Below are 27,988 nucleotides of genomic sequence, written 5' to 3'. Positions count from 1 at the left end.
ATAAAGGAGTTTAAAGAAGCAGTTTGCCTGATCAGAAGTTCCAAGCAGTTTATTGTTTTGTATTTGCCAAAATTATTTTGTAATAGGTCACTGGGTTTTTCTCTAAGAAAGCAAAATCTGTACTGAATATTTTCTTAAACTATTAGATAGCCAATGGCTTTACTGGATTAGTACAGTTCATTGAAGTACAGCGTTATTGTTTCAATTAAACATATCTTGGAATACAAATTTTGGCTAGTCTTAATTGAAACAGCTATTAATAATCAACCAATTTTTCTATTTAATACCTCTATAAATTCTCAGAAGTAATCGCTTTTGTCTACTTTTAAGAATATAAATTGGAAAAAAGTGGATAAACAAAAACAAAACTAACAAAACACCAAGATTAATACGTGCTGAGCCTCAGCAAAAATCTGAACACTTTACCTACTACTCTGGAAAAGTAACAAAGGCACAAGAAAATTTACCAACAAGGGTATAGCCATATAATAATATACAGAGGACTACTTTAGTGATGAGTATTTCATTTATGAGGGAACTGGATTTCTGGTTGCCGTTTGTTCCTTCAAGTGTTAAGATATTCTGCCTGTAAAAAGTCTTCTCATATTCTCTGTAGAACATTTTCCTAACCACCACCAAGCCTCAATATGCTCACCTTTGTATGATGCTGGTATGTACTTCCTAAACTTGTTTCCATCTCTTCTGTTTGAATTTTTACTGAGGTACACCATCTGAGTTGACCTCAACAGTCAGCAACACTCTTCTTGATGCACTGGTCTTTCTTGACTGGGATTTAACATTTTCTTTTATTTCTAGTATCTGCCTGCCTTTGCAGGGACCCTGTGGATAAATTCCTGTGATTACATCCTCCAGTTTGCCAGCTTTCTGTCTGGTGTTTTGTTTCCTTGTGCACCTCTCTCTGCATCTGAAGTCTCTAATCTTACACCTACACTGTAACTTTGTCTTTGCTTAGTGTTTCCTTCAGCCCCAGATATTACCTCTTTGACTTCAAAAATAAATTCCTCTGGTGTACACATGCGAACACAAAGTATGTCAGTTCCCTAACACCTGCATCTTTCAGAACATACATTCCCATCCCTCCTCTGACAGCTCTCTCTGGATCACTAGCTGAATGTCATTGTGGCTGAAACAGAGCTGTTACAGTCCTCACCCTTCTCTCTCTCCAAGTTAACCTTGCACAAGGTCTCCTGTCATTATACGGCCATCCTGTCAATTCCTCAAACACATCATTCAGATATCTTCAACTTAGACCTCTGTATAGGTTCTCTCCTAATAACTCTATAAAATAATTACAGAGCCATGCTGTTTAGTGCATGAGGTGAAGTTTTTCCCAACCATCCATATAGATAAAAGTCTTCTCTAAGGTCTTACCATCTTGGTTTCTTCAAATTCTGCCAAATGCCATCCTGTGGGATGGTCAAATAGTAACACATATATCTTAGCTACACTGCTCTTCATGTTTGGGAGGAGATTTTCAGAAATAATTGTGCAGAATTATGTTATCTTCAAATCCTTCCTTCAAATTTTCTTTTTCTGTGTTTGTTTGGTTTGGTTTAGTTTGGGTTTTTTTGTTCTGGTTTGGTTTTTTTTACCACTGTGTCAGTTAAATGCTGAGAAAACTGCTGTGCTATGCTCCCAGACCTGCACTTCCATTGGGTCTTCTGGTTCCTGGTTACACCTACACTGCAAGGTTTTGGAGCAGGGCCAGCTTCTTGTGCTTGTACAGTGCCACCCACAGCAAAGCCCAGTTTATGACTAGGACTTCTGGAGGACATGGACCAGTACTGCAAACCACAGCAAAGCATCACTGTGGTAAGAGCAGCTGTCTCTGTCAGCAGAACTTTCCTTGCTGCAGAAGGGAGAGAAACCCCAGCAGACCCTTCTTCCCACACTTGTCTGCTGCAGCTTCTCTCAACAAACCAGATCTTGACTTGCAGGCAGTTTCTGCAAGGGACACATCTGTCTCACCCTCTGAAGCCTGTCTAGCAAGCAACCAGCTCTTTCTTCCTCATCTGATAAAGTACAAGGTTCTTTAAGAGACAGAACAAACAAAAATTGTCAAAACAAGCAGGGTTAGATCCAGAGACTATTATATTTAAAGGAAATGCTAAATTTACTGTAATGGGCTCTGACAAAAGTTCCTTGTTACAAAGGAAAACAGGCTGAAGTTGGCCGAGCCATCTCAGTTAGAGGTAGAGCTCTCTTCCAGTCCCACCACTGATTTATCCAGCCATTCCCAGCCACCTGCTGGCAGTTCACACTCCCTCTCCAGGCTGACTTCCTGTAAAACTAACATATTCCAGCTGTTCTGCAGTCCCAGGCCTTAACCCTTGCTTCCCCTTACTAAATACTCACTGCCTTACTCTGCAGCTTTGTTTTTCAAAAGGAATTTTGTGTCTTGGACTTTATGTAACTCTGTGATGAAGTCTAAGAGAAAAGGTGAACTGTTTAGATTGCAGAGTAAAATAGACAAATAAATAAACCCCAAATTAGGATCTTCTTCCTTTGAATTCAAGCATGGGAACTCTGGAGGGGTGAATAAGATAAAAATAACTAACTCTTCTGGATCTGAATATTTTGTAATCACTTGGTATTTTAATTCTAATGAGAACATAAAAATAAATGACAAACAGGCCTTAAGAATTTCCCTTTCAAATTTATATCTCAGGAACAAAATTATTCCTTGCCACCCAAGTTTTATATATATACTCTATCCATACTTTTCATATATATATATATATATACACATATATATATATGGATATTAACATCCTTATTCTAGTTCTGTAGGAAAACTGCTGCTTTGGTAAATGTACAAAAAGCAGACACAGTCTTAGTATTGTTGCCATGTGTTACTGGTCATCATGAGAACAAAGTCATCAAAAAACCCTACAGTTTCTTTATAAAAATAAGGCCTTGTTTTGATTTCACTAAACTAAACAAAAAAGGGTTATGAGAATTTCATAGGTGTCTTCTCATCATACTCATAACCAGACACAGTGTTAAAAATGAGTACTTGTTCTCCAACTCCATCTGTGGTTCCCTCCTGTTAGGGGAAGGGTAAGTTTTGCTACCATTAATTCTTCAAGAAGTTTGCTTTACTTTGTTGCTTTTCAAAACCTATTTTCACATCCTCAGGCACTGTGTGTGACCAGCCATTGTAACATTCCCCTGTTCAAGGGGAATCTGTCAGTAAGTCAAAGCAGGGACACAATTTAGGTTCTAAAATGTGAATCTGGAAGATGGTGGGAGTAAAAGTCTGAAAGAAACCTCTCAGCAGCAGGAGGTCTACAGTGACTGTACAAACATGAGGATAACACTGCAGCATGCATTTAAACCCACCTTGCACTCCACCTGCTCACCCAGGAAAAGTCAACTCACAGTCTGAATGTTGTGTCTGTTTTGTGACAGGACATGTTACAAAGCCATTAGCTGATATACTTCATTGCAGGACCAAGGAACTCTCAAATGCTTACACATGGAAAGAAGCACTTGGGTGAAAATATCCATGAGGGACAGCATTGACTTGCCCCTTGCTGGAGGTATTTGCATAAGGCAAGCCAGCTGTTAAAAGGAGAAAGCTGATTTGGTGCTCTCTGTAATGACTTAGGACATTTTAAGAAACAGCCTCATTTATTAGAAACAACAAAGTTTTGGTCATCATCAGACATCCTAACAGGAGTCTAAAGCCCACCAGGGCCTACATCTGAGCTTTCATGTAGTTGAGAGGCCTTAACAATCAGTAAAGTAAAAATTATTGGAATAAAGTTTTTACTACAGAGAAATAAAGTAACAAAGTTCATTCCAATTCTAACTTTTTTTTTTTTACTTGTATACAGTGATAGATATCTACATTCTCAATCTTTAAAAATATTTTAAATTATATATTACTTGTAAAAGAATCAGAAACTGTACAACATGAAAAGCAATTAGAGCATTGTATATCCATAGGAATTATTTCAATAGATAGATATAGAGAAAGAAGAATACAATGGATTACCCTGAAGCATGTGGAAATTGGTTCAGAAATGTTTCAAAAATTTATAATTGAACTCTGAAGGCAAATATGGGAAATCCTTTGCAAAGAAGAAAAAACATCCTGTGGATGAGGACTGATCTTCTCTACTGAGCCTATATCCAGAGGTTTTTCTCTGCCTTTAAGAAGGCTAAACAATGAGATATGAACTATAATTTGGATGTTTATTTCTAGATCAAATATAAATTACTCCTTGGTTCCTTTTACCTTTGGTAATTTGTGGGTTTAGATCTTGCCTCTTAAGTTTTCTAAATTCAGAGTCCATCTGAAACTTTTCACTATGATACAAACACCCTGTGGAAGAAGAGATCTGGTAGTGTCTATCAACCTAGAATACATCTGACTTTCAAGACAGCTAGGATGGCAGTCAGAAGAAGTTTGGTATATGCTCCATTTGAAGATGCTAAAATTATATGTCTGAAGAGTGGAAATTTGAGAAGTATTCATTTTAACTCAGAGTTACAAATCTCTCCAATTCATTTTTGTATTTGACTCTTTAGGGAGACTTATAGGGAAAATGAAAACATTAATTTCCTACTTAGACTTCTTTTTATGTAAAATGGTATGCCAGTAAAATAGCCTTTAAATGACTGCTGGAGGTCTAAGATATGGGGACACAGGGCAAGAGACATAACTTTGCCTATTTTTGTGAATAAATGGTGGCCTTACTCTAACCTGTGCCTTTGTTGGTGATTATATCCTTCTAAAATAATGTACAAAAATGACATTTAACAGAGATGCTTTAGCCAGCTCTTGCTATCAGTGTATCAACTATCACAAGCAAAAGACCACCTGTCTCTACAAGTTGCTAAGTAAGGTGTTTAGAAGTATTTAAAAGACACAATCTCTAGGCTAGCTGGCAATTTTCTGGAGATATTTTCTAATTTTTTTTCTTATTTAGCTTCAAATGGTGATTTGGGCAGCTGGAACCTGGGGGCATATTTGCTTCATTACATACAATATTTTGTCAGCTGGAGCTGATTTTTTGTTAAGATACAGATGGACTCAGAAAACCTTCAAAGACCTTACAAATAGATTTTGTTTTAAATGTAAATACCACTCTGGTATCATTAATAGCCAAGCTAGCTTGTTTCTCTTAGCATTCTACACCTTATATAACAATAATCTCAGGGCTTTATTTTGCCTGATATAAATTTTCATTAAGCATGCAGAGGGCTCTTTCTGTCTTTCCTGACTGTTTCAGGTTTAATTGGCCTCTAAGGATAGTAAGCAGTTTGAGGGTTCTTTCAGAATCTGTGCTCCTCTGCTTCTTTGCCAAATGTTTTTTAATTCATCTCGTGATTTGTTTCTATCAGACTCTTTTCCCATTTTTTTGCTGCCAAAGCTGCTACATTTTTTCTCTCATAATGTAAGCATTCCCTTCCATCAGTCTTGGAAGAAGCACCGTTTTTAGGTAGCTCCACCTTTTCTTTCAAAGTCCATTATATTATGTCATTAAAAATTGTTCAATCAGAAGACTTTTTTCATTTGCCTCTACTCCAGTCTAAGTGAATCTCTGTAATAGATGTGGGGGCTGACCATACCACTTAAGTTCTTTCCAGTAAGGCCAAACTGAGTATGAGGAAGTCAGAACATAATTGAATCTCAGATACAGACAGAATGAAAAAAAATAGAAAACTAAAAAACCCTATTATATAAAAAATTCAAAACTATAAACAAAAGTACTTTCTTTCTCTTTCTTAATAACCACATACCATTCTTGAAACTTTTTTTTTTTTTTTCCTATCAGGGAAGCCTAGGATTCTTGTACTATTTCCTTCAAACTGAACTAAGAGTTTTTGTATCTTTCTGTATTTTCCTGATTATTCAATCTCTTCTGTGTGGATATAGAAGTCTCCATTTCAGCAATATTCTATTTCCATAAAGAGTACTGAATCTATTATTTGCTTGCTGTACCTCTAATTCAGCTTTTATAGTTTTGGAAAGAGACTCATTCTGCAACAGTAATTAGCAGATCTCTAAGCTGGTAGCTTGCAGGTTTTGGGCTGCCTTTGTAGCCAGTATTCCCCTGCTTCCCTATAAAGCTTTATTTATTTAACAGATTTCCAGCCATAAAGTTTGTAGCAGTCAAAGCCATCTCTTTTTTCATGGGTGGGCACAACTTTCAAATTAATGGCCATTTTATACAGCTGAATACTCAGAGAGCCAAGCTTGGCCTGAGGTGGATTCTGATTTTTCACAGACTACACCTGGTTTTTCAGTAGAGCAAACCCCAAATTTTGAACCATGACATCCTCAAATATGGTCACATGTTCATGTCATATTCTGATGTTCAAAAGTCTTTTAAAATGGAAGACAACTGCTCTGGAATTTGGTGAAGTTTTGGATAGTAACAGCAGAAATTTTATCAAAAGGAATCTAGCAAAAGTTAATAATGCACTGTGCAAGTTTTTTTATATGTAAGAATTAAAAATTGTCAGAAAGACTAAAACAATATCCTCTTTATACTTTCTACAACAGGGAGAGAGAAAAGACAGGATTCTAGAGAAATAAAAATTAGGGAAAATAACAGGGAAAAGATGGAGAAATTAAATGTTGAGACAGAGAGATGACTGTCAGAAACAGTGTGATCCAAATGTGGCAGATGTTTCCATTAAAGAAGCTGTCTCAAATTAATAAACACCTCAAATGAAATTCTGCATCTCCTAAACATCCAGAGGAACAAGATTCCACCACAGTCCTTGAGATCAAATGAAGTAACTGTATAGATTTTCAAGACTGCCATTAGCATGCCTCCTGTAGTCCTTGAAATGAAAAGAATGAGAGAGAATAGAACTAAAAAGTTTAAAAATTTCATGCAAGTCTTTATGCTTACCTGGCTGAAGAGAATCAGGAAGGTTTGTACTCCAAGCTCAGGTACTTCTTTGTAGCTTGTCTTGGACCTTTCCATTTTTCTTCCTTAGCACATACAAAACTTGCATGCTTCAAGAAATAGGAATCTAAGTTAACAAGCAATGATGAGTAACAAAGCCCCACATTACCTCACAGTCCTCAAACACAGTACCTGTTTCTCAAACTGGTTTTGAATCTTGGGATTGGAAATTCATATTTCACACGCCTGCTATGCACCAGCCATCTGCACACACTAAATGGACATATCAAAAATTGTGCTGTCAAACAGAAACTAAATGAGAAAAGAGTAGAAAAATTTTGACCTCTGTGGCATTTTCCAGTTATGCTGCTTCTAGTGTTCCTCAGATTAAGCACAGATTAAAATATGTTCAAAGAGAAATGTCAGTTTAAATTGCAGGGATCATTAATGTGTGCTGAACACTGCACTTGAAAAACAAATCACATTTTGCATGCACACACCAGTCTTTAAGCATTCAGATTGCAAACTGTTTATATTTGACATGCCAAGTGTGGAGGGGAGGGTTGGTGTTAATTTTTAATAACTTAGATAACTATTAATTTTTTTAAAATTTATTGTAATCCTTCACAGCTGTTTACATGCTCTGGTTCTGAAATCTATAATCTTCATACAGTATTTGGTGCTCAATTTTAAAACTAGTCTGTTTCTAAAGTATTAGAAAAGTCATGAACATTGAGAGAAAATTTAGAGCCCTTATTCAAAATAATAAAAGTGTTTCACCTGATTTACTTTTTGTGGCAAAATGCTGAACTGAGCTTTAATGTGGTAATCCTTTTATGACTTTTGTCATAAAACTTACCAAAAAAAGATATAACTTTTGTGTATGCAATAAATTATTTATGAATTTGTAAACTTAATTATATATTTTCATAGAAGTGAGACTTTACTTGTATAGGCTTTATTGCATGAAATTATAGATGGGATAATGCCATCTAGATGGGATAATGAATAAATTTTGAAATCTATGCAATGACTGGACAAGAGAGATTCACAAATAGCTTTTTTTTTTTTTACCTTAACAGTCCCAGATCTAAAGATCCCTTAAAGAGACATCAGGCCAGTTAATTCTGCCCCATTTCTATGTTCATTCAAGAACAGGGTCCTCAGTTTGATTTTCACAAACTGTCTCACTCATAAGCAGGACAGAACAAAGTTTTGACCATTTCTACCCCAAAGATCTCTGCCTTCCAGAAACAGACAGGAAACATCTGCTGCTCTTGCTTGAAGAGGCAGAAGGAACAAAGAGGCTTCTAAGAAATTTGGAGAGCTGCAGAAGAGAAGTATTAAGGGAGGCTGAAAATGAAGGCAGTGAAGGGATCAACACTGGAAAGTGACAGTTCACCTCCCTATTTCTGCTCCTGAAGTTTGAGCTATCCAGGATTATTCCCACTCACTCTGTTCAGTATTGTACGTGCATTGAATGGGAAAATGGTAAAATTTGCCACGTCCTTCAATCCTCCTGCATTTGGAATATTTTTAATAGCTACTTCTTCCTCTGAGGATTGTTTAGACTTTCAGGGAAGCCAGAAAACATCCCCCACTCCAAAGCTCAGATGAGCAAATGAAAAATTGGTCACATAAAAAGCTAATTAGCTCAACTGAAAATGGAACTATTTTAATTCTTCAGGTAAATACTGACTGGGGAAGTATTTTTTTTTTTTTTTAAGGAAATGAAAGAAAATGACATTAAGAATTAATACAGTTTTAAAAGGTGTGTTATTTACAGAAAAGACTTGAATAGCTCCTTTGGAAGCATTTCAAGCTGTTAAATAATTAGATATTTAGGACACATTACATGTAGTAAAAACAGCTACAAATGTACACAGAAAAATTATGATTAAATCCCATTATCTCAGACAGCAGCTTTGGAGCAGATAAGCCCAGACAGAACTCAGGATGTAGGTCAGGAACACAAGGCTGTGGCACCTATGGCTGCCTGTGACACTGACTCACATCTCATGGCAAACATCACTTAAAAACAACGGGTGCCAATGCCACACAGCTCACCCTGCCCACCCTGCCACCTGCCCGCCCCCTCCTTCTCACCAGGACCCAGGACACCCTTGGGGATGGTCCCCAAAAGCAGAAACATTCCTCAAACTGTGCTCTGTGTGCGTGTCCCTGTGCACAGGGGGCTGTGGGGCTGTGCAGGGGGGTCTGTGGGGCTGTGCTGATTTGGGGTCTGTGGGGCTGTGCTGATTTGGGGTCTGTGGGCTGTGCAGGGGGGTCTGTGGGGCTGTGCTGATTTGGGGTCTGTGGGGCTGTGCTGATTTAGGGTCTGTGGGGCTGTGCTGATTTGGGGTCTGTGGGGCTGTGCTGATTTGGGGTCTGTGGGGCTGTGCTGATTTGGGGTCTGTGGGGCTGTGCTGATTTGGGGTCTGTGGGGCTGTGCTGATTTGGGGTGTGTGGGCTGTGCACAGGGGGCTGTGGGGCTGTGCTGATTTGGGGTCTGTGGGGCTGTGCAGGGGGGTCTGTGGGGCTGTGCTGATTTGGGGTCTGTGGGCTGTGCACAGGAGTCTGTAGGGCTGTGCTGATTTGGGGTCTGTGGGGCTGTGCTGATTTGGGGTCTGTGGGGCTGTGCTGATTTGGGGTCTGTGGGGCTGTGCTGATTTGGGTCTGTGGGGCTGTGCTGATTTGGGGTCTGTGGGCTGTGCACAGGAGTCTGTGGGGCTGTGCTGATTTGGGTCTGTGGGGCTGTGCTGATTTGGGTCTGTGGGGGGGGGGCTGTGCAGGGGGGTCTGTGGGGCTGTGCTGATTTGGGTCTGTGGGGGGGGGGCTGTGCAGGGGGGTCTGTGGGGCTGTGCTGATTTGGGGTCTGTGGGGCTATGCTGAGGGGTCTGTGGGGCTGTGCTGATTTGGGATCTGTGGGGCTGTGCTGATTTGGGGTCTGTGGGGCTGTGCTGATTTGGGGTCTGTGGGGCTGTGCAGATTTGGGTCTGTGGGGCTGTGCTGATTTGGGGTCTGTGGGGCTGTGCTGATTTGGGGTCTGTGGGGCTGTGCTGAGGGGTCTGTGGGCCCCAGTCCCAGCACCAGCGTGCTGTGTGTGGGGCCTGCACTCTCAGTTCAGCTGCTGAGCTGACCAGCCCTCACCACAGCAATGGAACAAGGCCTGTGGGGCTGGGCAACCGAGGGGCAACCTTTTCCTCAGACAATAAATAAAAACAGTGTGCAGAAGAGCCACAGAAGTGAAGACACAAGCAATCCTGACACTGCCACGGGACTAATCCATTCTCCTGTACTTAATTCCTAAGATAGACACAATATCCTTGTATTTCAAATGAAAGGATTCAGCCAAAACACGGCTCAAGCTGCACAGTTCAAGCTTCAACGCATATCTGTTTTTCTCCACCATAAATCGCCTATAGTAGTGCACATTTCCAGATACAAGTTTCATTAGTCCTCAAGCAATAGTGCATATTATGGCAAATCTCAGTCTAGCATGTGGGCTTCTGCTGGCATTATGGCAAATACGACCTAGCAGGAAAATTACAAGATAGAGAGGTGCACAGGTCACTAAAGAACCAAAAGGCAGTAAGGACTGCTATGAAAGCATCATGAAAAAGCTTTATGCAGCTCTCAATTTATTTTTTAGTCCCCTTTCCTTGCTTTATTGAATCTTGTGTGACTCATCAACACCCCCCCGCCCCAAATGGCTGCAGTCACACGTGTCTGGAGCCCATTCTCCAGAAGGTTCCAATGGAACACCAGGGATCATAAACTCTATTAACTCTTACTATTGCATGTCTCCACAGTGTTCTGCAACCCTATTCTAAGTCACTTATCCAACCCATCTGCTCCTACCTCTTTCCCACCATCCTCACTTTGTCCTCATGTTCACAAATCTTCCTACCAGCCCACAAGAACGCTCCTTTCTTACCTGCTTGTTCAGTACAAGCTGCTTTTTACCAGGTCACGTATCAGGTCTTCTTATCCACTCCCCCACGCTGCTCTTGAGAAGTATGGCAAAGTGCTGCCATACAGCCCTGTGACAGTCTGTTTCAACCACATTTGAACATTACATGCAAGGCTGTAGCTGAGATCCCAACAGGGAGACAATGTTTACATACTAAGGGATACAGCTGTGCTAGATTAGCTTGTGCACCTCTGAAACAGGCAAAAAGTAGATTAGAAATAGCAGGAGCTCAGAAAAGTAGAAAGGCTCAGTGCAGGTTGCAGCCAAGCTAACAATATAAGACATGGTTACTTCCCTTTCAGGAACCATCATTTTCACCACTAAACCTTCCAGCAGCACCATCTGTAATACTAGAATCAGAGTTCAATATCTTCTTCTAGAGTGAAGAATGGCTAACAGAGTTTTTTAAGTCTCCAAAACCACAATAGCAGAAGCAGTAAGATCTTTTTGCATTCTAATACTTTCCCAATGTACTGATACTGATTCATGCAGTGGCCTAGACAGAAGACAGATAACAAAAATTAATTTCAGCAGTAAATGTAGAATAGTCCCATCTAATATCATCATGATGTCTCCATCACAGGGTAATCCCATGCACAGAATCCCACTGATTTTTCCCTGCAAACCTGATGTCTTTTCTTCAGCTAGCAACATAATGGAGTAGACTGTTACATTCTCCAGCATTTGTCAAATCAAAACATGTCCTGATGGAAGAAAAATATCCAGTTAGGAAGTAACTGTGATAAAGCAGCCATTTGTGCTATTTGTGCATAAATGATAAATAAAATTCTGTGAATACCTTACTTAGAGGAGTAGCTTCCATAGAAACAAGGAGGGAGAGCTTAAGAATCTGGGTAGGTGGGTTACCCAGTTTATGGAAAGTCAGGGCCTCCTTTAGATCATGTAAAACTTTGGTGATGTTTTGTCCATGCCTGGCACCCAACTCAACCACCTCTCTGATGGTTTTTTTCTTGTCAGAGGCTATCAAGATTCTTACCTGAAAGACCTTGACAGAGAAAGGATTATGTGATACCACTTGACAACTAATTCTTGCTGTTTGAAAATTATTTGCTATGGTGATCTGCCAGCCTATCATCCTTGTAAAAGTATTGCTCTTCAATGAGTTTTGTGGAAAATGCAGCTATGTTACAAGATATATACACAAGTAAATTTTTTCATCTGCAGGCACCCCAGAAGCATGGTCAAGATTTGAACTTTTGAAGGCCATAAGAAAAGTGGTACTCAAGCAACAAATAGTTCTAAATCTTGCTTTGGAACCTTTTCCTGGTGGTGTCCATCTCACATTCAGCTCAAAATGTGTGTAACTGAGTCTTCTGACAGAAGAGAATACATAGCTGGGGAAGGAAGGTTATTTCCTTGAAGGTTATTTTCATAGCATTCTTCTGCCAACTCAGCAATAATAAGGTTTGAGAAGCATACCAATTTGTCCAAACAGAGGCTTTTACAGTGTCAAGATGCCAAAGTGACCTCTGGAATTACAGAGGCTCTCTTTTGAGTCAGAAATGGCTTTTTATTTTTTTTTTTCCCTTAGTTCCAAGATTAAAGAAGGAATGGCATGTAAAATGGCTTGTTAAAAATGCTACCTTTTGATACAATCTTCTAGAAACTAGGGCACAGAACAACCTGATGCCAACCACTAGTACCCCCACTGCTGGAAAATGGCTATTATTCCTCTGTAGTTAAATCAGCCATGCCATCTTCTGCCCTTTTTCACAGTACATGCTCTACACATGTGCTGCTAATGGTAGTGGCAAAAATCTGGAGGAAGGACAGCCAGCTGCTCATTAGTTCTTCACTTAAAGAAGCCAAGAACCACTCTTGACAGGTGTCTATGAGCTGCATTCCTTCATTCCCCAACAACCAGAAAAACTTGTGAAAGAACGTATCAGAGCTTCCCTGAAGCCATTGGCAAGGCTTATCTTACTGACTGCAGCTGCTCAAAATGCCTAAAACTAAGGCCTGATATTTCTTTTTCAAAAAACCCCAAAAAGTGCTTTGCAGAGTCCCTTTCCAGAGGAAAATCTGCATCATCAGACCAGAAATCTTGCTCCTCTCAAGTCTTTCAGCAATGATGATATTGTCATTAGTCATATTGCTCCTTGACCTGGAAAGCAACAATGATGAAAAGCTCTGTTCTCTGCAAGAATCAGTGTTAGTTTGCAACTTGCAAGGATCAAACCATTAGTTAATTCAGGAATGAACAGTTAATTTTTGAGATTATAGCAAGTGCATGTACAGGCCTTGTACTTACTGAAAGTTGAACCACTGAAATTGGTAACAGGATGCTTTCAAACTCATGCTCTCCTGCAGACCCAGTTTTAAGGTCTTCTTAATTAGTCATTACACAAGACTGTAAAGAATAAAGACCACCCAATGATCTAAAAGCTATCATACCAAGAAACCATACAAGCCAGATCCTGACATGAAAAAAAGCATGTAAAATGTACACACTGTACCAGTAAGAAGCAAGCAGCACATCAAGCAACCATTGTCAGGAACCCTTGAAGAACTGGAAAGCATCCTACAAAATGCACACTTTTGTCTTGGTATCACATGAATGCCTGGAGGACCAGAAAAGAGGCCATGAGGTAGCAACAATCCTAGATACACCAAAGATCTTGGGCTCGTGAATCTTCACCCTGGAGGTGAGCAGGGAGCTTTCAGAAATTACCATCCCACAACATAAACACTATGGCTGTGAGCCATTAGGCAGACAGGCTTTCCATGAGACTTTCAGAGTTACTTTCTTCCAAAAAATCTACCTTCTGAAGCTTAACAACAACAAATCCTTTTATCAAATGTGCTACCTAAACACTAATTAAAGTAACCACTTGATGTAGTGAGCATAAAAGCTCTGAGAAATAAAGCAATCTCATCTTCAGCAACAACACCCTTGACACCAAAACACTTTCATCCACAGATGAACATCAGTGAAAGTGTCCTTCCATAAAAGTTGTGAAAAGCAGTTTGAATAAAGAAATAGCCCTCTTCCCTCCCATTTAAAATAATGCACTAACACAGCTATTGATGGCTAAGAGATGAGAAACAGAACCCAAGTATTAGAAATACACTAATACGCTCTGCATTCTAAAACAGCTTTTGAAAACCAAGCCCATCCACCTGCCTAAAGGAAGCAGATTCAGAGTATGTTAATATATTGACAACATTCATGGAACACTCTAAGAGGAACTGTCTTCCCTCAAGCTGCTGCTCTCACCCCAACCAATTTCATCCTTTCATTTTATTAAGCAGATGATTAAACTGATGGTGAATTAACTCCCTTTTCTCCGTACCTGTCAATTCCTGTTGTTCTGAATCTCTCAATGATTTGCATAAATTTTTTTCCACCTAACTGCAAATTCAGAAAATCTTTCCTACGTGATTTCCGCATCTCATTTTTCAAGTCTGAACTTTGCCTGGTTTATCCTAAATTATCCTGGTCTGTCCTCTGTCATTTGATACTCCAAAACTTTAGACTCCACAAATAAAAGCTTTTCACTTCCATTAGAGCATTACATACAACAACTACTCTCTTTAATCTCACAGTTCTCAGTCACAGCTCCTTGTTAATACTCCACATATTGTGCATGTGTCAGAGGACTTAAACACAACCTATAGAATGGGGCCTATATATTCTTCATGCCCTGCTCAGCACGAGAGCAAAACATCCCCCCTACACCAACACAGCACATTTGTGTCCATGCACATACAGATGGGGGTTTGTGAGCGAGGAGGTGGAGAATTACCATCTCTGTGTCCATAGGAAAGAAAACACTGTTTCTGCTTCCCACCACCTACTGCAAAATCACAAACATCTCAGGCTATCAAGACATATTATGAAATTACACCTTGTTAGTTAACAAGAAGCACAGTAAACTCAAGTCAAAAGAAAAAAAAATAGTGTTTTATTAACTACCACACTGTTATAATACACTTTAAACGTACAATAAGGTAGCCTTTAAATTTGAGGTGGTTTTAAGAATAACAAATGAACAGATTTCCAAATGTTTGTAAATAGGTGAACTGCAGTAATTATTGTTGTACATTTTTTGAAAATGGTATAGCACTTACAGACTGGCTATATAACTTCATTTTGTACATTTTCTATAATTGAAAATATAAACAGTAATTAAAAAATAAAAAGAAAATTCAGCATAATAAAAAACATATATGTTTATCAGTTAAATGTACTGGATACATACAATTTTTAAGGGAAGAAGCAAAAAAGGAAAGATGGCTGATATTTAAATGCAGATTGACTAACCAAAAAACTAAACAACAAACAAATAAAAACCTCATAACCCCCCTAGTTCACTATGACTATATCCATATGTTTGGGAGTACTGTCAATATGGAAGTGATTTTTCTTTTGTATTTGCATATGTTATATTTTACTGGTAATTTACATGATGGCTTTTAAGGCCCTGGCATACAGATGTTTTTTTGGAAAAAGATTTGATAAAAATCACTGCTGAGACACAATACACCTTATTTTTGGTCCTCCAATGTTCAAAAGAAGGGATATACTTCACTATAACATCTGCCTTACCACCCAAATGCTTCAACCTATACATATTTATTTTTCTTAACATTTTAAGCTTTTTAAACATTGGTTATATTGCCCACCTTGGTTATTGAAAGAATATTAACAAGACATCATTTTGGCAAATTAAATCTTAAACATGGCTTTTCAATAGGATTTAAAAGGTGACTATCCCTAGAGTTCCATGTTAAAATGTAGTTTGCAAAATCTTACAAGAGTAATGCTTAAAATATTGTACATAGTTAACCTAATTAAAATAATTAGCTTCAAAATGACAAGTTGATGAGCTAAGTAAAGCCTACACTATGTAACATTTGCTTGGAAACTTGATTTGTCAGTTATGCATAATAAAAATTCCAGTCATCAAGAAAATTACAAAATTTCTTTTATCATAATGTGATTTCTTTTCACCCATCAACTTCTTTTATCTTACAATAGATAAATACCAACATGTTCTCATTTTTTGTACACTAAACCACACAGGATTGATGCATTTGGTTAGACTACCATTTCCATCGTTAAATTCTTTTTTTTTTTTTTTTTTAATATAACTTGGTAAAATTTCTTCTCTTCTAGATTCCAAAAGTACCTACAAAACCCATGCAATTTTACCATTTTAATATACTATGGAATATCATACAAAGTAAGGCATTTCAGTGTCATGTATAACCAAGTTACTGTCAATCCAAAAATTTTTGCACATCAATAAAAAGATATCTAAGAACTTAGGAACAATATTCTTCTCACTACTGTATAAAAATAACCACAATTAATAGGTATCTTGTGTAATATTTACTCCATTGTCTCGTTTCCCGAAACTGTGACAAGCTGTAAAGGTATTTCAGTGTTGGTAAGAATATCCTGATTGCTGGTGCCAGATGTATTAACAGTTCCTATTCCTGAAACAGAACCTTGTTGAATATTTGCAAGGATAAGTGTTGTTCCTCCTGCAGTAATCAAAGTATCATCAGATGTTGCTTCTACTGATGCCAGCACTGTACTGCTAGAGTGAATACCTTTTTTATTCTGATGTGTTTTAATGTGTTTGGCAAGATGGTCACTTCTCATAAAGCGTTTTGAACATTCTGGACAGACAAATTTCTTCTCACCTGTCAAAGAAGAAAAAAAAAACATTCAAGAACACTAAAAATTAAAATTCAACTTACTTTTTAGAGTCAGAATTCTAACAAGAAGTGTACTGAGGAAGAAAGCAATCCTACACAATAAACTTGTAGGTTACATTTCTTGACACCCATACAAATCCTTTATGAAAGGAACCGATTTAATTTCCTGTGTGTCATCAGGTTTGGGGAGATCTTTCAGGCATGCTAGAGAATATAGCCATCTCATATCCTTAGGCTGCTAAGCTGCACTGCAATTATTACCAATAAATAACTTCTAGGAGGAGAACAAAACCTACCAAATGATGGACAGGGAAGAAGACTATGACCTAGAGCAGAATCACACTTGAGACTGACACACAAGATCATAGGGTAATTCAGGTTTGAAAGGACCTCTGAATGTCTGTGTTCTGATCTCTTTCTAAGCAGTCACCTATGAGATCAGACCTGGTTGCTGAGGAATTTTCCAGTTTTCTTGAAAACCTTTAAGAACAGAGACTTAATGACAGAGGAACTCTCTGGGCATCCTCTTCCGATGGCTGTTCAAAAGTTTTTATTAACAGCTGTTCTGAACCCTTCTTATTTCAACATACATCTGCTGTCTATTATCCTTCAACCAATACACCATCTGGGACAGTATCTGCCTTGTTTAGGATGGCCTTTGCAGGTAACTAGAGAATTACTACTAAGCTCTCCTCTTCCATTACTGTTCTCTCTGCATCTACAGCCTTTCCTCATATGGCAAATGTTCCAGCTTCCTGATCATCTTGGTCACTCAGTGAATTCAATCCTGTCCTCAATGTCTCTCTTAAATTGGGCGCTGAAAACTAGATGCCAAATTCTAGATGCAGTCTAACCAGAACAGATGAATAATCTCTGTGACCAGGGTTTTTGCTTTTATGGTACACCTGGGCACCTTTGCTGCTGGCCCTTGATTATGTTCCTCTTGTCCATCAAGATTCTTTCCAGTAGAGCTGATTCCAACTTCTCCATGCTTACTCTGTGTTACCCTAAGTGCTCACTCCATCCCAGCTGCAGTATTTGTGACTATTCTTGCTGAATTTCCTAAGATTCCTGTTAACCTGTTCCTTCAGCCTCCATCCCTCTGAATAGCAGCCTTGCAATCAAGTGCACTGACTGGTCTCTCCAGTTTAGGATTATCCACAAACCTTAAAAGGTTAACAGAAAAATTCTGTTGACTCCTCCAGGTCAATGATAAAGATTTTAAGAGGTCAAAGGATAGATCCCTACATTGCTCTACTTTTTCCTGGTAGGCAGGTACACTAGAAGCTATTAACCACACCCCTCTGAACTGATCATTCAACTCGCCTTTTTTTAAAAACCATCAGCCTGTCCATCCAGACAAACTGTAACATCCCAGCCTAGATTTAGCATCCAAAATGTCTACACAAAAGCACACCATTAAGAACAATGGGATATTTTTCAGACATCCAAAGACATTTTTCTAAGCAATGTAAATGCTGATTAAGCACAAAAATTATTTATCTATACGCTTTTCAAATACTATGATTTTGAAAGGTAAACATCCTGTGGAATGCATATATGGATTTAGTTCACAAGAAAACAGATAAGACAGACAATAGATTTTAAACTAACTGCTCCTTGAAAAGGTGGAATATCTACAATAAATTATTTTCTTTTTATTAGACAGAAGGAGAAACGCAAACCTGAAGTTCCTAATTGATGGTGTAATCAAACTAAAAGATGCAGAACAATGCACCATCACATGCTCTTCTTTGATTTTAGGAATATCTAATCCCCAGGCCACCCAGTCCTTTTCTTACTGAAGTTTCAAGATAGAAAAATAGTTACGATCTGGTTCAAACAAATGAAATGCATTACTGAGCCTGAATCAAAGTATTCTGATTAAGCTACATTAAACATTAGCCTTAATGTCACTTCTGAATCTGGCTGTTTTATCTCCTCAGACCTACCAAAGACTCCAAAGTGTACAAGTATCAACAAGATTTAGCTGATTTTAGAAAAACCACACCGCATTACAATCAATCCAAAGATCTGTTCTCCTCTTAAAAGTTATTTATGCAAGCTCAGTCCCTAGCACTCCTCTAGCTGAAGGCACAGAATCAAAGACTGGAAACCTGTGTGCGTCCTTCGGTGCCGCTGGAGCTCATCGCTGCGAGTGAACCTTTTGCCGCAGAACATCCAGTTACAAACAAACGGGCGCTCGCCGGAATGCCAGCGGAGATGAGCTCGCAAGTGAGAAGTCTTCCCATACACTTTGCCACATCCTGGTATGTGACAAATGTGTTGCTTCTTTTTTCCCAAGTTGGAGCCTCTGTTTAAAAAAAAAAAAAAACAAAGAGAGAGAAGTTATTAATTCTAATACATTCCTCCTAAATACTGGTCATATACATATGTGAGGCTACACATATCACAGTGGATCTGCACACCAACCACAGCAGCCTCATTTTTTTACTTCAAATACAACTGGATTCCAGTACACTCCATAAGAAGCTGGAAATAAATTCTATAATGCTTTCCCAGCTCCACAGAAAATGATAAATTCAGCTGTGTGTGAAATGTATGTGATAGAAGTATAATCTTTAAGAAGCATACATGTATATGAAGTTGGAAATACAGTTATTATAGCAGTTTGTACCACTTTGATGCTGAAGTGCCCATATTTTACATTTCTCCAAGTTTCAGGTTTTTACCATGTCAAAGATAGTTTTGGCAAAGAAAAACACAAATTACTGCAACTGCCAAAAAGGACAGTGGAGATTTTGGAAACTGGGTAGAGAACAGATGGAACTTTTGGCATCTTGGAGAAATCTGAGAATCAGTTTGGGGTTTGAAGACATGCATACTAACCTGAATGCTTTCACTAAAAGAAGTACAAGCTGATCTTGCTGACATTTACATTAATTCCTTGTTTTTTCAGTTAAAAAAACAAAAATCCATCACAATGAACACAGAACTCATGGATTGTACAATCCAGACTAAGCTTGATGCTTTTTTTAAGATGCTGTCTCACTGAAATGGCAGGTGATCAAGGGAAGCACCTGATAAAACAGCCTAATTTTAATTTTTTTTAAAAATCAAATCATGAGAGAGATAAGAGTCAGAGAAAGACCTTGGTTTGGCCAGTGCAGAGCATCATGATTGATTTTAGCCAATTTAAGTGTTTGCTACTGCTGAAAGGAGAACTTGAGGGAATAGGTCTGGCTGACAACACAGCTATATGAATGGCAAATACTGGTACCAGGGAGGAGATTGGAAAATGCAATCAGGCATCAGGCCACCTTATTCAGCAACATTAACTCAGAGCACCTGTGGTGGATTCTGGCATCACAGTCTTGGGTGCTCCATCCTCCATGACTGATTATAAAATTTTCAGCTGCCTCCCCAGGAAATTTTTTTTCTTTAAACTGGGTGCTTTAGCTTCTGGTTTACATCTCACTTCAGGCTGAAGTGCATACATGCTTCAAGGAGCTAGCAATTGCTAGCAAAATGAACTCACTCTAAAACTAAAGGGGATTCCAGCCTAATCACATATGTACCTAAAACATTATAGACAGTCCAGAAAAGTAAGGTGATAACATCCCATTAACTCCTAGAAAATTATGCTATAAATTCTCAAAATAGAGCAATCTTCATAGTGCTTCATTTGTCATTTTGTCTCAGAAGATAAAAAAAATCACTTGTACCAAGTACTTGCCAACATCACTTTTGTCATGACAAATAAAAGTTTTGATTTCAGAACAAATTCAATGGCAGCAGAAGCAGAGTCCAGGAGGCTTTTGATCCTACTGCAGCAGGATAATCCTATCAGGACTTCATCCTAACACCTTCTCCAAATACTCTAGTTCCCTTCCACAGTAATTAGTACAAATGGCATGATATAGTACAAAAATTGGATGAAATCACATCAAACTTCCCTCAGAATAATGTTAATATTCCTAAGTCAATAATTTGAAATTACTTCATTGTACCTTTAGTGTAGACTGAAGGAAACCAAGGTTCAACTCATGGTCATTATTGTGCATAGGTGGTATAGAACATGTGATTCTAAGCACCTCACCTAACTGGTGACAATTCCTTAGCAGAGTTTGAAGTTTCAACTGAGGGAGAAGTTAAGGATCCATAGAACGAAACCCACAAGACTACTGTGAATTAGAAATTAAGTGTATTTATTCTATACAACTTCACATGAGCATCTGCATGTTTGCTTCATGTGTGCTCTAAACTGACAGGATACAAGCCAGATTCTATCTGGACACTTTGCAGCTGTGACAGTCTGGCACTATGCCCTAACACATCATGCTAAGAGGCCTTTCTTGTTGCATTGGCCAACAGCCATCATCACTGAGTAGATGTATATGGCTACAGCCTACTCCTTGAGTGGAGTCCTAAAAACAATTAATATTTAAGTATTTCCATAGTACATTTTAGCTTTACAAAGACTGAAAATTATGTATCTCAATAACCAGGCAGACTGCCAGTTGCAGCAGGAAACACCTTCATCCACTGAGAAACTGGACTTTATATTCAGCAGTATTTCCAGCAATAACATTAAGCATTTCAAGGGTAAAACACACACTTATTAATTAATTTAAGAATGTGTTTTTTAGAGTTACATACCTGCAGTGGTAGTCAGAAGCACAGCTCCTCTATATATCAGACAGTAGTAGTTACATCTCAGTGTAATTCAGATGTAACTGTTAGGAGGATATCTAACTGAGAGGAGACTAAACTTCCCACTTAACTTCAGACACCTTAACTAGAAGCCTAATACATTCTGTTTGGAAACAGAGTCATCCTTTGAGGCATGTGTCTCTCTGTCTGCTTGCTTATTCCCCATTTATTACATAAGCTTGGGGCTAAAAGGTGTTAATTTACAAATCTAATACATCATCTTCCTTTCCTACTTTCCCTCCCACCAAGCCAAAGATAATAGTGGCTGCCCACTTCACAAAACTGGTACAAATCTGAAGAGTGCAATGTAGTTCAATTCCAAAAGCCAACAACAAAAACCAGAAAGAACTTCTCAACTCGCCTCTGAACCCAGAAAATGCAAGAAATACTAAAACAAATGCCATACAATAGATGAAATTATGATCAAGTCTGCATATGTGAAGCCATTGTCCTTTCCCTTCTCCATTCACAGCGTTGGAGTAATAGTATTAACTGAGTGAAACACTATTCAGCTTTTTCATACTGATTTGAAGTATTTTTCTTGTTTTACTAGTTACATATTATTTCTGCACTACATTAAATTATTATACAGAATTTATTCATTTCTCCAGGGTTTTTTAGCTCATCATGGGTACTGACAACACTCACAGTCCCTAAGCAATTCAGAAATATTAATGGCTTTATCATCCTAACATTTTGGTACGGTGAACCTGAACTAGTACAATCACTTTGTACATCCTGCTATGAGGTAGAAAGAGATTAGGCCAAAACTGTCAAACACCCACCAGCTTGAGGTGTCATGGTTAATGTAGTAGAAGCAAATTTTCTCAGAGTACTGTACATGTTCACAGTCTGCTCAATCAACTTCTTCACAGGAATGAACTCAGTACTTCTGCAGTGGAAAAGGTGGGGTATATAGAACTACACCTCCAAAATTCAGAGCCCTGTTGCTGCAGTCCTGTGTCTCATTCCCTAAACACCTCTCAATTTCTGCAATAAGTGAAGCAGGTGACAGTCATTACACAGCCCTGATTCATCATTCCCTGTCTATCAGCTATCCCATCCACCAAATGGCACTAATGCCATAGGAAAAAAACAGTATGCAGTAAAAATAATCAGAAACCAAGTGATGAATGTATATACACAAGGAATTAAGTTAAAGTTGCCCTAAGTTAAGATACCCTAAAGTTAAGATACCCTAAGGATATCTTAACTAAGCATTTGCCCAATTGTAACTTTTGTAACTTCAATGTCATTTTAAGAATTATGAATGCTATCTGAAAGAATTTACAAAAGTAAATGTCTTACTATCTGAAACTCTGCAAATCATCACCAGAGTTGAAAAACAAATCAAAGCTCAGAATTCCAGCACTAGGGATAAACAGGTAACTCTAGCAGATATGGAACATTATCACGCTCAGATATTCTTTAAAGTGGGCTTATTCCTTTCTCCTAAACTCCAAAGGAGTCCTACATTCTGGTGGGAAAGTTGCTGTAGCAACTGTAAGCACTTTCACTCTTTTCTGTTTCCCCACCATTGTCTCCTTCATTATCCTGTTTCTCTTCCAGTTCCAATTCTTCTCACATCCTGACTTCTTGTCCTACTTTTCCTAGTTACTTTGTATGTTTGATGTGTCCAGGCCTTCCTTTACAGTGGATTTCACTCATCTATCTAAACTCTGTCATAGCTCTTATCTCAACTCTTTCCCAAAAATCACCTATCTGATTTTTCAGTCAGACTACACCCTTCTCCAGACTTCCCAAACCATCTCTCAAAAAAATTCTCTCTTGGGCTGAAACTTTAAAATTTCATTTTATAGCAACTCCACTCAGAAGAAGAGGATTTTGCAGTACAGATTTCTAAATTAAAGCCACCATAGTTTGGAATAGAGCACAAGGAAGATCGAACACCTGGAATCTCTGTTTCCTAAGAGTACAGACAGTGCAAATCACATTTTCAGAGTTTTCTCCTGAAATGAAACAAATCTCAACCCAGGGTGTACTTTGGGCAGATTTTCATAGCAGAGCCAAAGTTCAGCAAGAACTTAGAAATGCCTGTGCCATGTTGCAGTGAACTACACACAGAAATTTAACAAGAGGAATCTGAAGGATGAAGATGCTGCATAACCTGCAGCCATTATCACTAGCTTTGCTGGTGATGTATCAGTCTTTTCCTCTTAAAAAACACTTACTACTACTCGGCACGGCTGCCCTAGGTATCACCTCTCTGTGCTTGCAAGGCAGGTATCTAGAATATGCAGCAAGAACTGACAAGAGATGCAACTCAGCCAGTGCTATTAGAACTCTTCCTGCCACTGGACACTGATAGATTCCTTAAAGATATCTTACTGATTTGCACTACAGCTCCTGAATAAATAAAGATTTCAATTTTAGCGAAGAAACTATTAACAAATGGACAAATTTGAGTGTATTGGAAAGAAGCCCCTGCACAATTCTCTCAAGCACAAACATAAACACTTGTAAAAGGCAGCTTATTACCTTTGCCCTTTCATATCCATAATCAAGACATTTAAAATTAAGTGTTTAAAAGTAGAATAAAATCTTCAGAATAAAAAATTTATAATAATTTAATGAGATGCACAATAAGCATAGGTTCCAATGCAGTACTGAAGTTTAATGAATTTAGTACCTCTTTGTTAGTGAAATCTCACTATGACTGAAAACAGTTCAAAATTTGTTACTTAGAATTATTATACAAACCTCATTAGATTATACAAACCTTGTTTCTCCTAGGAAACCAATGAAAAAGAAAACAAGGAAAACTGTATTTCTGTAACACTCTAAGCATTTTTCCCACAGTTTAATTGCTTTAATCACTGAGGAAATGCAGGAACACACGATTTAATCAAGTTCTTGACATATGATAGGAAGCCAATCACAGATGTGCATATTCCAAAATATTTCATTTTCATATTTTTAGGGCAATGTTCTATCCCCCTCACTTGTACTAAGTGACATCTAACTCCACATTTTTTCCACTTCTCAAAGGAGTAACTCAGACAGAATGAAATAATCTGCTTTTTAATCTGCAAACCCCAAAATGAAAGTGGTAGTCGTTTATTGCATAAACTCCTTTGCAAAAGCCAGTTTCCTCTCACTGCAGACAACTTGCTGTTAACAAAAGGTCATTTTTTTCTTGCCCATTATTAATTTTTCACCATTATATGTGGGATATGACACAGAACTTTACATACCTTCCACCACCTTCTTTGCAGTTGGGACATGTACATGCTACTCGTCGCAGTCTCTTTCCCTCCTGATGTGGTTGGTCCCCTTCCTCATCCACAACCTGTACTCTCAAATGTGTTAGATCATTAGCATTCAGTGTAGAATCACCACTGAGCTGCCACTCCTCTGGATCAGGATCCTCTTCTTTAATTCTAATATCTGAGAAAAAGAACAAACACAGATCATACATAAGTAGCCCATTAAATAGCCAGAAAGGAAGCCATAATGATCAAATCTTTTTACTCTTGAGTGCACTATGTCAGTCAAAAGTCAACATCCTTAAGTGGATTCTGACATTGCTTCTGTGCCCTTGTTACCTTTATTTAAAAAGTTTATCTTACTATACATTTCAAAGCTGAAGATAAGCTGTAACTGTTCTGGGTGTGGAATGCTGTCACCAGGAGAAATTTGAGAAAAATTGAGGAACAAGAGGTTGGACAGAGCTTGAAGAAAATGTAAACACATGTTTCAAATGAATCTGAGCAGCCATTTTTGTTTCCACAGCATTTCTGAATTAGTGTCACATGTGGTAACGTCAACCTTCCTCAATGGTCTTCAGAAGATTTTAGTATGCAGAGGGATATATAAAGTAATATAAGAAATAAATCTAATAAAAAGTTTTCACCTGAGAAAGATCGAGATATCTCAAGAAAACAAATTAATGTTTTTGTTCCATTTCCCTTTTCCACTTGAAATTCATGTCTTCTGCACAATACACAGAAAACATTTAGGGAACAATGTTATTCAGCATTAGGCAGAGATAAGCAACACATGAACCACTTCAATATTTTGATATACCAGTAGTCAAAATGGGTCTTAGCAGATTCTTGGATGCAAAAAGACCTCCTAATTATTCCTTATAGAATGGACATTTGCAAGTATGTGTACCCTCTCCCCAGAGAGCATTCATTCAGTCTAATCCAAGAATTAATTAGTGTCATAACAACAACTGTCTTAATAAATTTACATTTTAATAGGAACATCTTCCCCTCAAACACTATTCCGTATTCCCAGTGGACTTAAAGACTGGATTAAAAAAAAAAAATTGTATGTATCTTTTTAGAAAGCTGAACCCCAGCCCCTTCTTTGGTTCATCAGAGTAGTTTGCTTTGCATTTTTTCTGTGAAAATGATTAGCCACTAGCACAAACTAATAAGAAAACAAACATAATTTAGGTAGGTTTATTTACTTATTCATTTATTTTTTGAAGCTTCAAACTAATATCTATCTTTCTAGACACATTCAAGAGACTGCTTTTTCAGCAAAACAAACTCAATTATCATGTAGACTTTTATCCTTAAACATTGAAACCTTAACAGAGCACTGTGGTCACTCTAAGTTCTTTCTGGGAGTCGGTTCATCAGACATCATATCTTTGTAATGAAGACAAAGCTGCACAGATTGCCTGATAAAACATAAGAAAAACTGTATTGGGTCATATGATAAAGAGCATCCTGTCCCAGTAGAGATCAGGAAAGAAACCAATGATAAAACATGTAAAGAGTAAGTTACCTGGTCTACCTTCAAAATCATCTCCAGCATTCATCTGTTTAGAGACAAAGGATACTGCTACACAAAAATTTCCCTGATGCTAATAAATTCTCAGCCCAGTCATCCACACCACCACAGTCTGCTTTTCTTTTGCAGACATATGACCATATGTAGGACTGTCCTGTATCCTACATCACTGATATAACTACAGTTGAATTCTCTAGGAAATCCCTGCACTGGGAAGAGAATTCCAGGTCAAAACCGGGGAAATCTAGACTGTTTATCTGGTTTGACTGCAAAAGTCAGTGTTAGAAATTAAGTTTGCATGAACATGACAAGCTCTGAGCTCTGGGAACCCAAGAGCAAGCATGCTCACATCTGCTGGTTTTTTTTACACACATGGTACTACTGTGATAAGCTTGCCCAAAGTCACCTGCATATTGAGCTTTACTGTTACCATCACAAGTTCACAAATTCACACAGCACCATAATAAATATCTTTCATAGCTAGAAAACTTGTGGTGACTTCTGGTTTTCTGCATGAGCCACCAAACTTTTTCCTATCAAATTAAGCTATTTTCTGAGACTCAGATAAAAAAGAACTTTATTATCTGTATGTTACATATAAAATTAATTTTATATAAGTAAACATTAAACCACTATACAATAAAGTTTATAGAATTATCTTTCAAATAACTACTAACTATACATACTACTAATACATTCACTTAGAGCAACTTTAGAAAAAAGCAAAAGCCTGATTCACTCTTGCACAAAAGGGCACATAGTAGGAATTGAAATATAGCAAGGCAACAAGGCTGCCAGCACAGGCCAATGCAAGTCTCCAACTAGTTCTTTAGGACTAAGTGCTACACACTATACTCAAAATTCTTTTACCAATCAAATGTAGCACAAAATGTATACTGTATAAATTCTGGTTTTATTTAAAATAAGAATTAAAGTACTGTTAATAAAATAACACACTTTCAGTGTGATCTCACTAACATTAGACAGTGGCACATAGTGTGCCTGCAAAGTCAGTAGCTGAATCCAGTTAAGACTGCATACATACACTTCAAAAGAGATATGCAAAGATGAATGGAACAAATTAGGGAATGGATCTGTGATCCCAAGACCCAACTCCACTACTGAAGTCAAACATGATTCCTCCTATTACACTGACCTCCCAAAGTCACACTCTAATAATAGAGATACACGTAAGAGCAGAAGCATGTCCAAAAAGTCTGTTACTGCATGCCAGTATCCATGATAGCTTCTAGGCAATGTCTGTTCCACTTAACGAATTTCTATCATGAGTACCTCCCACTTTTTCAATAGTATCTCTCTATTCCCAGTTTCTCCCAATCACCACCATTACTGCAGCAGCACAGAGACGTATAATAGTTTTGTAATGATAGATCCATAACTGGGAAATTTATTTGGGAAAAAAAAAAAAAACAGGACAGACAAGAAATTCCTAACAGTTGAGAATACTAGAGAAGACAATAATGTGCATTCAATTATTATATAGAATTATTCTAAAAAAGGCAAAACTGAAAAGAAGACAAAGTAGTACCATGTTTTTAATTTAGTGCTGTGCTTTCTGGTTATCTTGGTAAGGCAGAAAGTGTAGCTAGTCATTCTGATGAGTAACTAAAGCAATATCTTCTACATCTGGCATACAGAAAGGTACAACAGACTGGCAGTTTACAGGACTTTTTAATACTTATTTATGTAGACTACACTTTAAACAAAACACAATTAAAATATCCATAGTTAAAGTGTTTATGTAGCCTCTCCAGGATGTAGCATAGTAGAGAGCAGATTGCATCAAAACCCATAGTGAATGTGATTGCCTTAACTGAGGTCCTCAGAACCAATGAGTCTGTTGCCCTCCAAGTAGGTTTTTACATTATTTCAAGAGATAAGGTTAAAATTCCACCAGTGTTTTTGGAAGGAGAAGGGGTGTCACTCATGAAGACACTGAAAGAGAAAACCATGGGCAAGAGCTACAGATTAAGTG

The 27,988-nt window shown here is 38.0% G+C and overlaps 1 protein-coding gene across 2 annotated transcripts in view; it reads right to left on the bottom strand.

The window, feature by feature from the left end:
* Positions 1-14,766: 14,766 nt before the first annotated feature.
* SP3 (Sp3 transcription factor) overlaps positions 14,767-27,988 on the bottom strand; it is a 32,814-nt gene continuing 19,592 nt past the window's right edge. For both annotated transcript variants that reach the window (XM_079310326.1, XM_079310325.1), the window contains 3 exons: positions 24,441-24,633; positions 18,669-18,865; positions 14,767-16,536 (listed from right to left, as the gene is read on the bottom strand). In XM_079310326.1, coding sequence (XP_079166452.1) covers positions 16,220-16,536; positions 18,669-18,865; positions 24,441-24,633 — 707 coding nt within the window. In that variant the 3' untranslated portion in view covers positions 14,767-16,219. The remainder of the gene's footprint in view (positions 16,537-18,668; positions 18,866-24,440; positions 24,634-27,988) is intronic.

This window comes from Erithacus rubecula (genome assembly GCF_903797595.1).
Source record: "Erithacus rubecula genome assembly, chromosome: 8".
In the NCBI taxonomy this organism is placed as follows: Eukaryota; Metazoa; Chordata; class Aves; order Passeriformes; family Muscicapidae; genus Erithacus; species Erithacus rubecula.
Note: the sequence above shows the minus strand (reverse complement) of the source record. Positions and strands in the feature narration are given on the sequence as shown.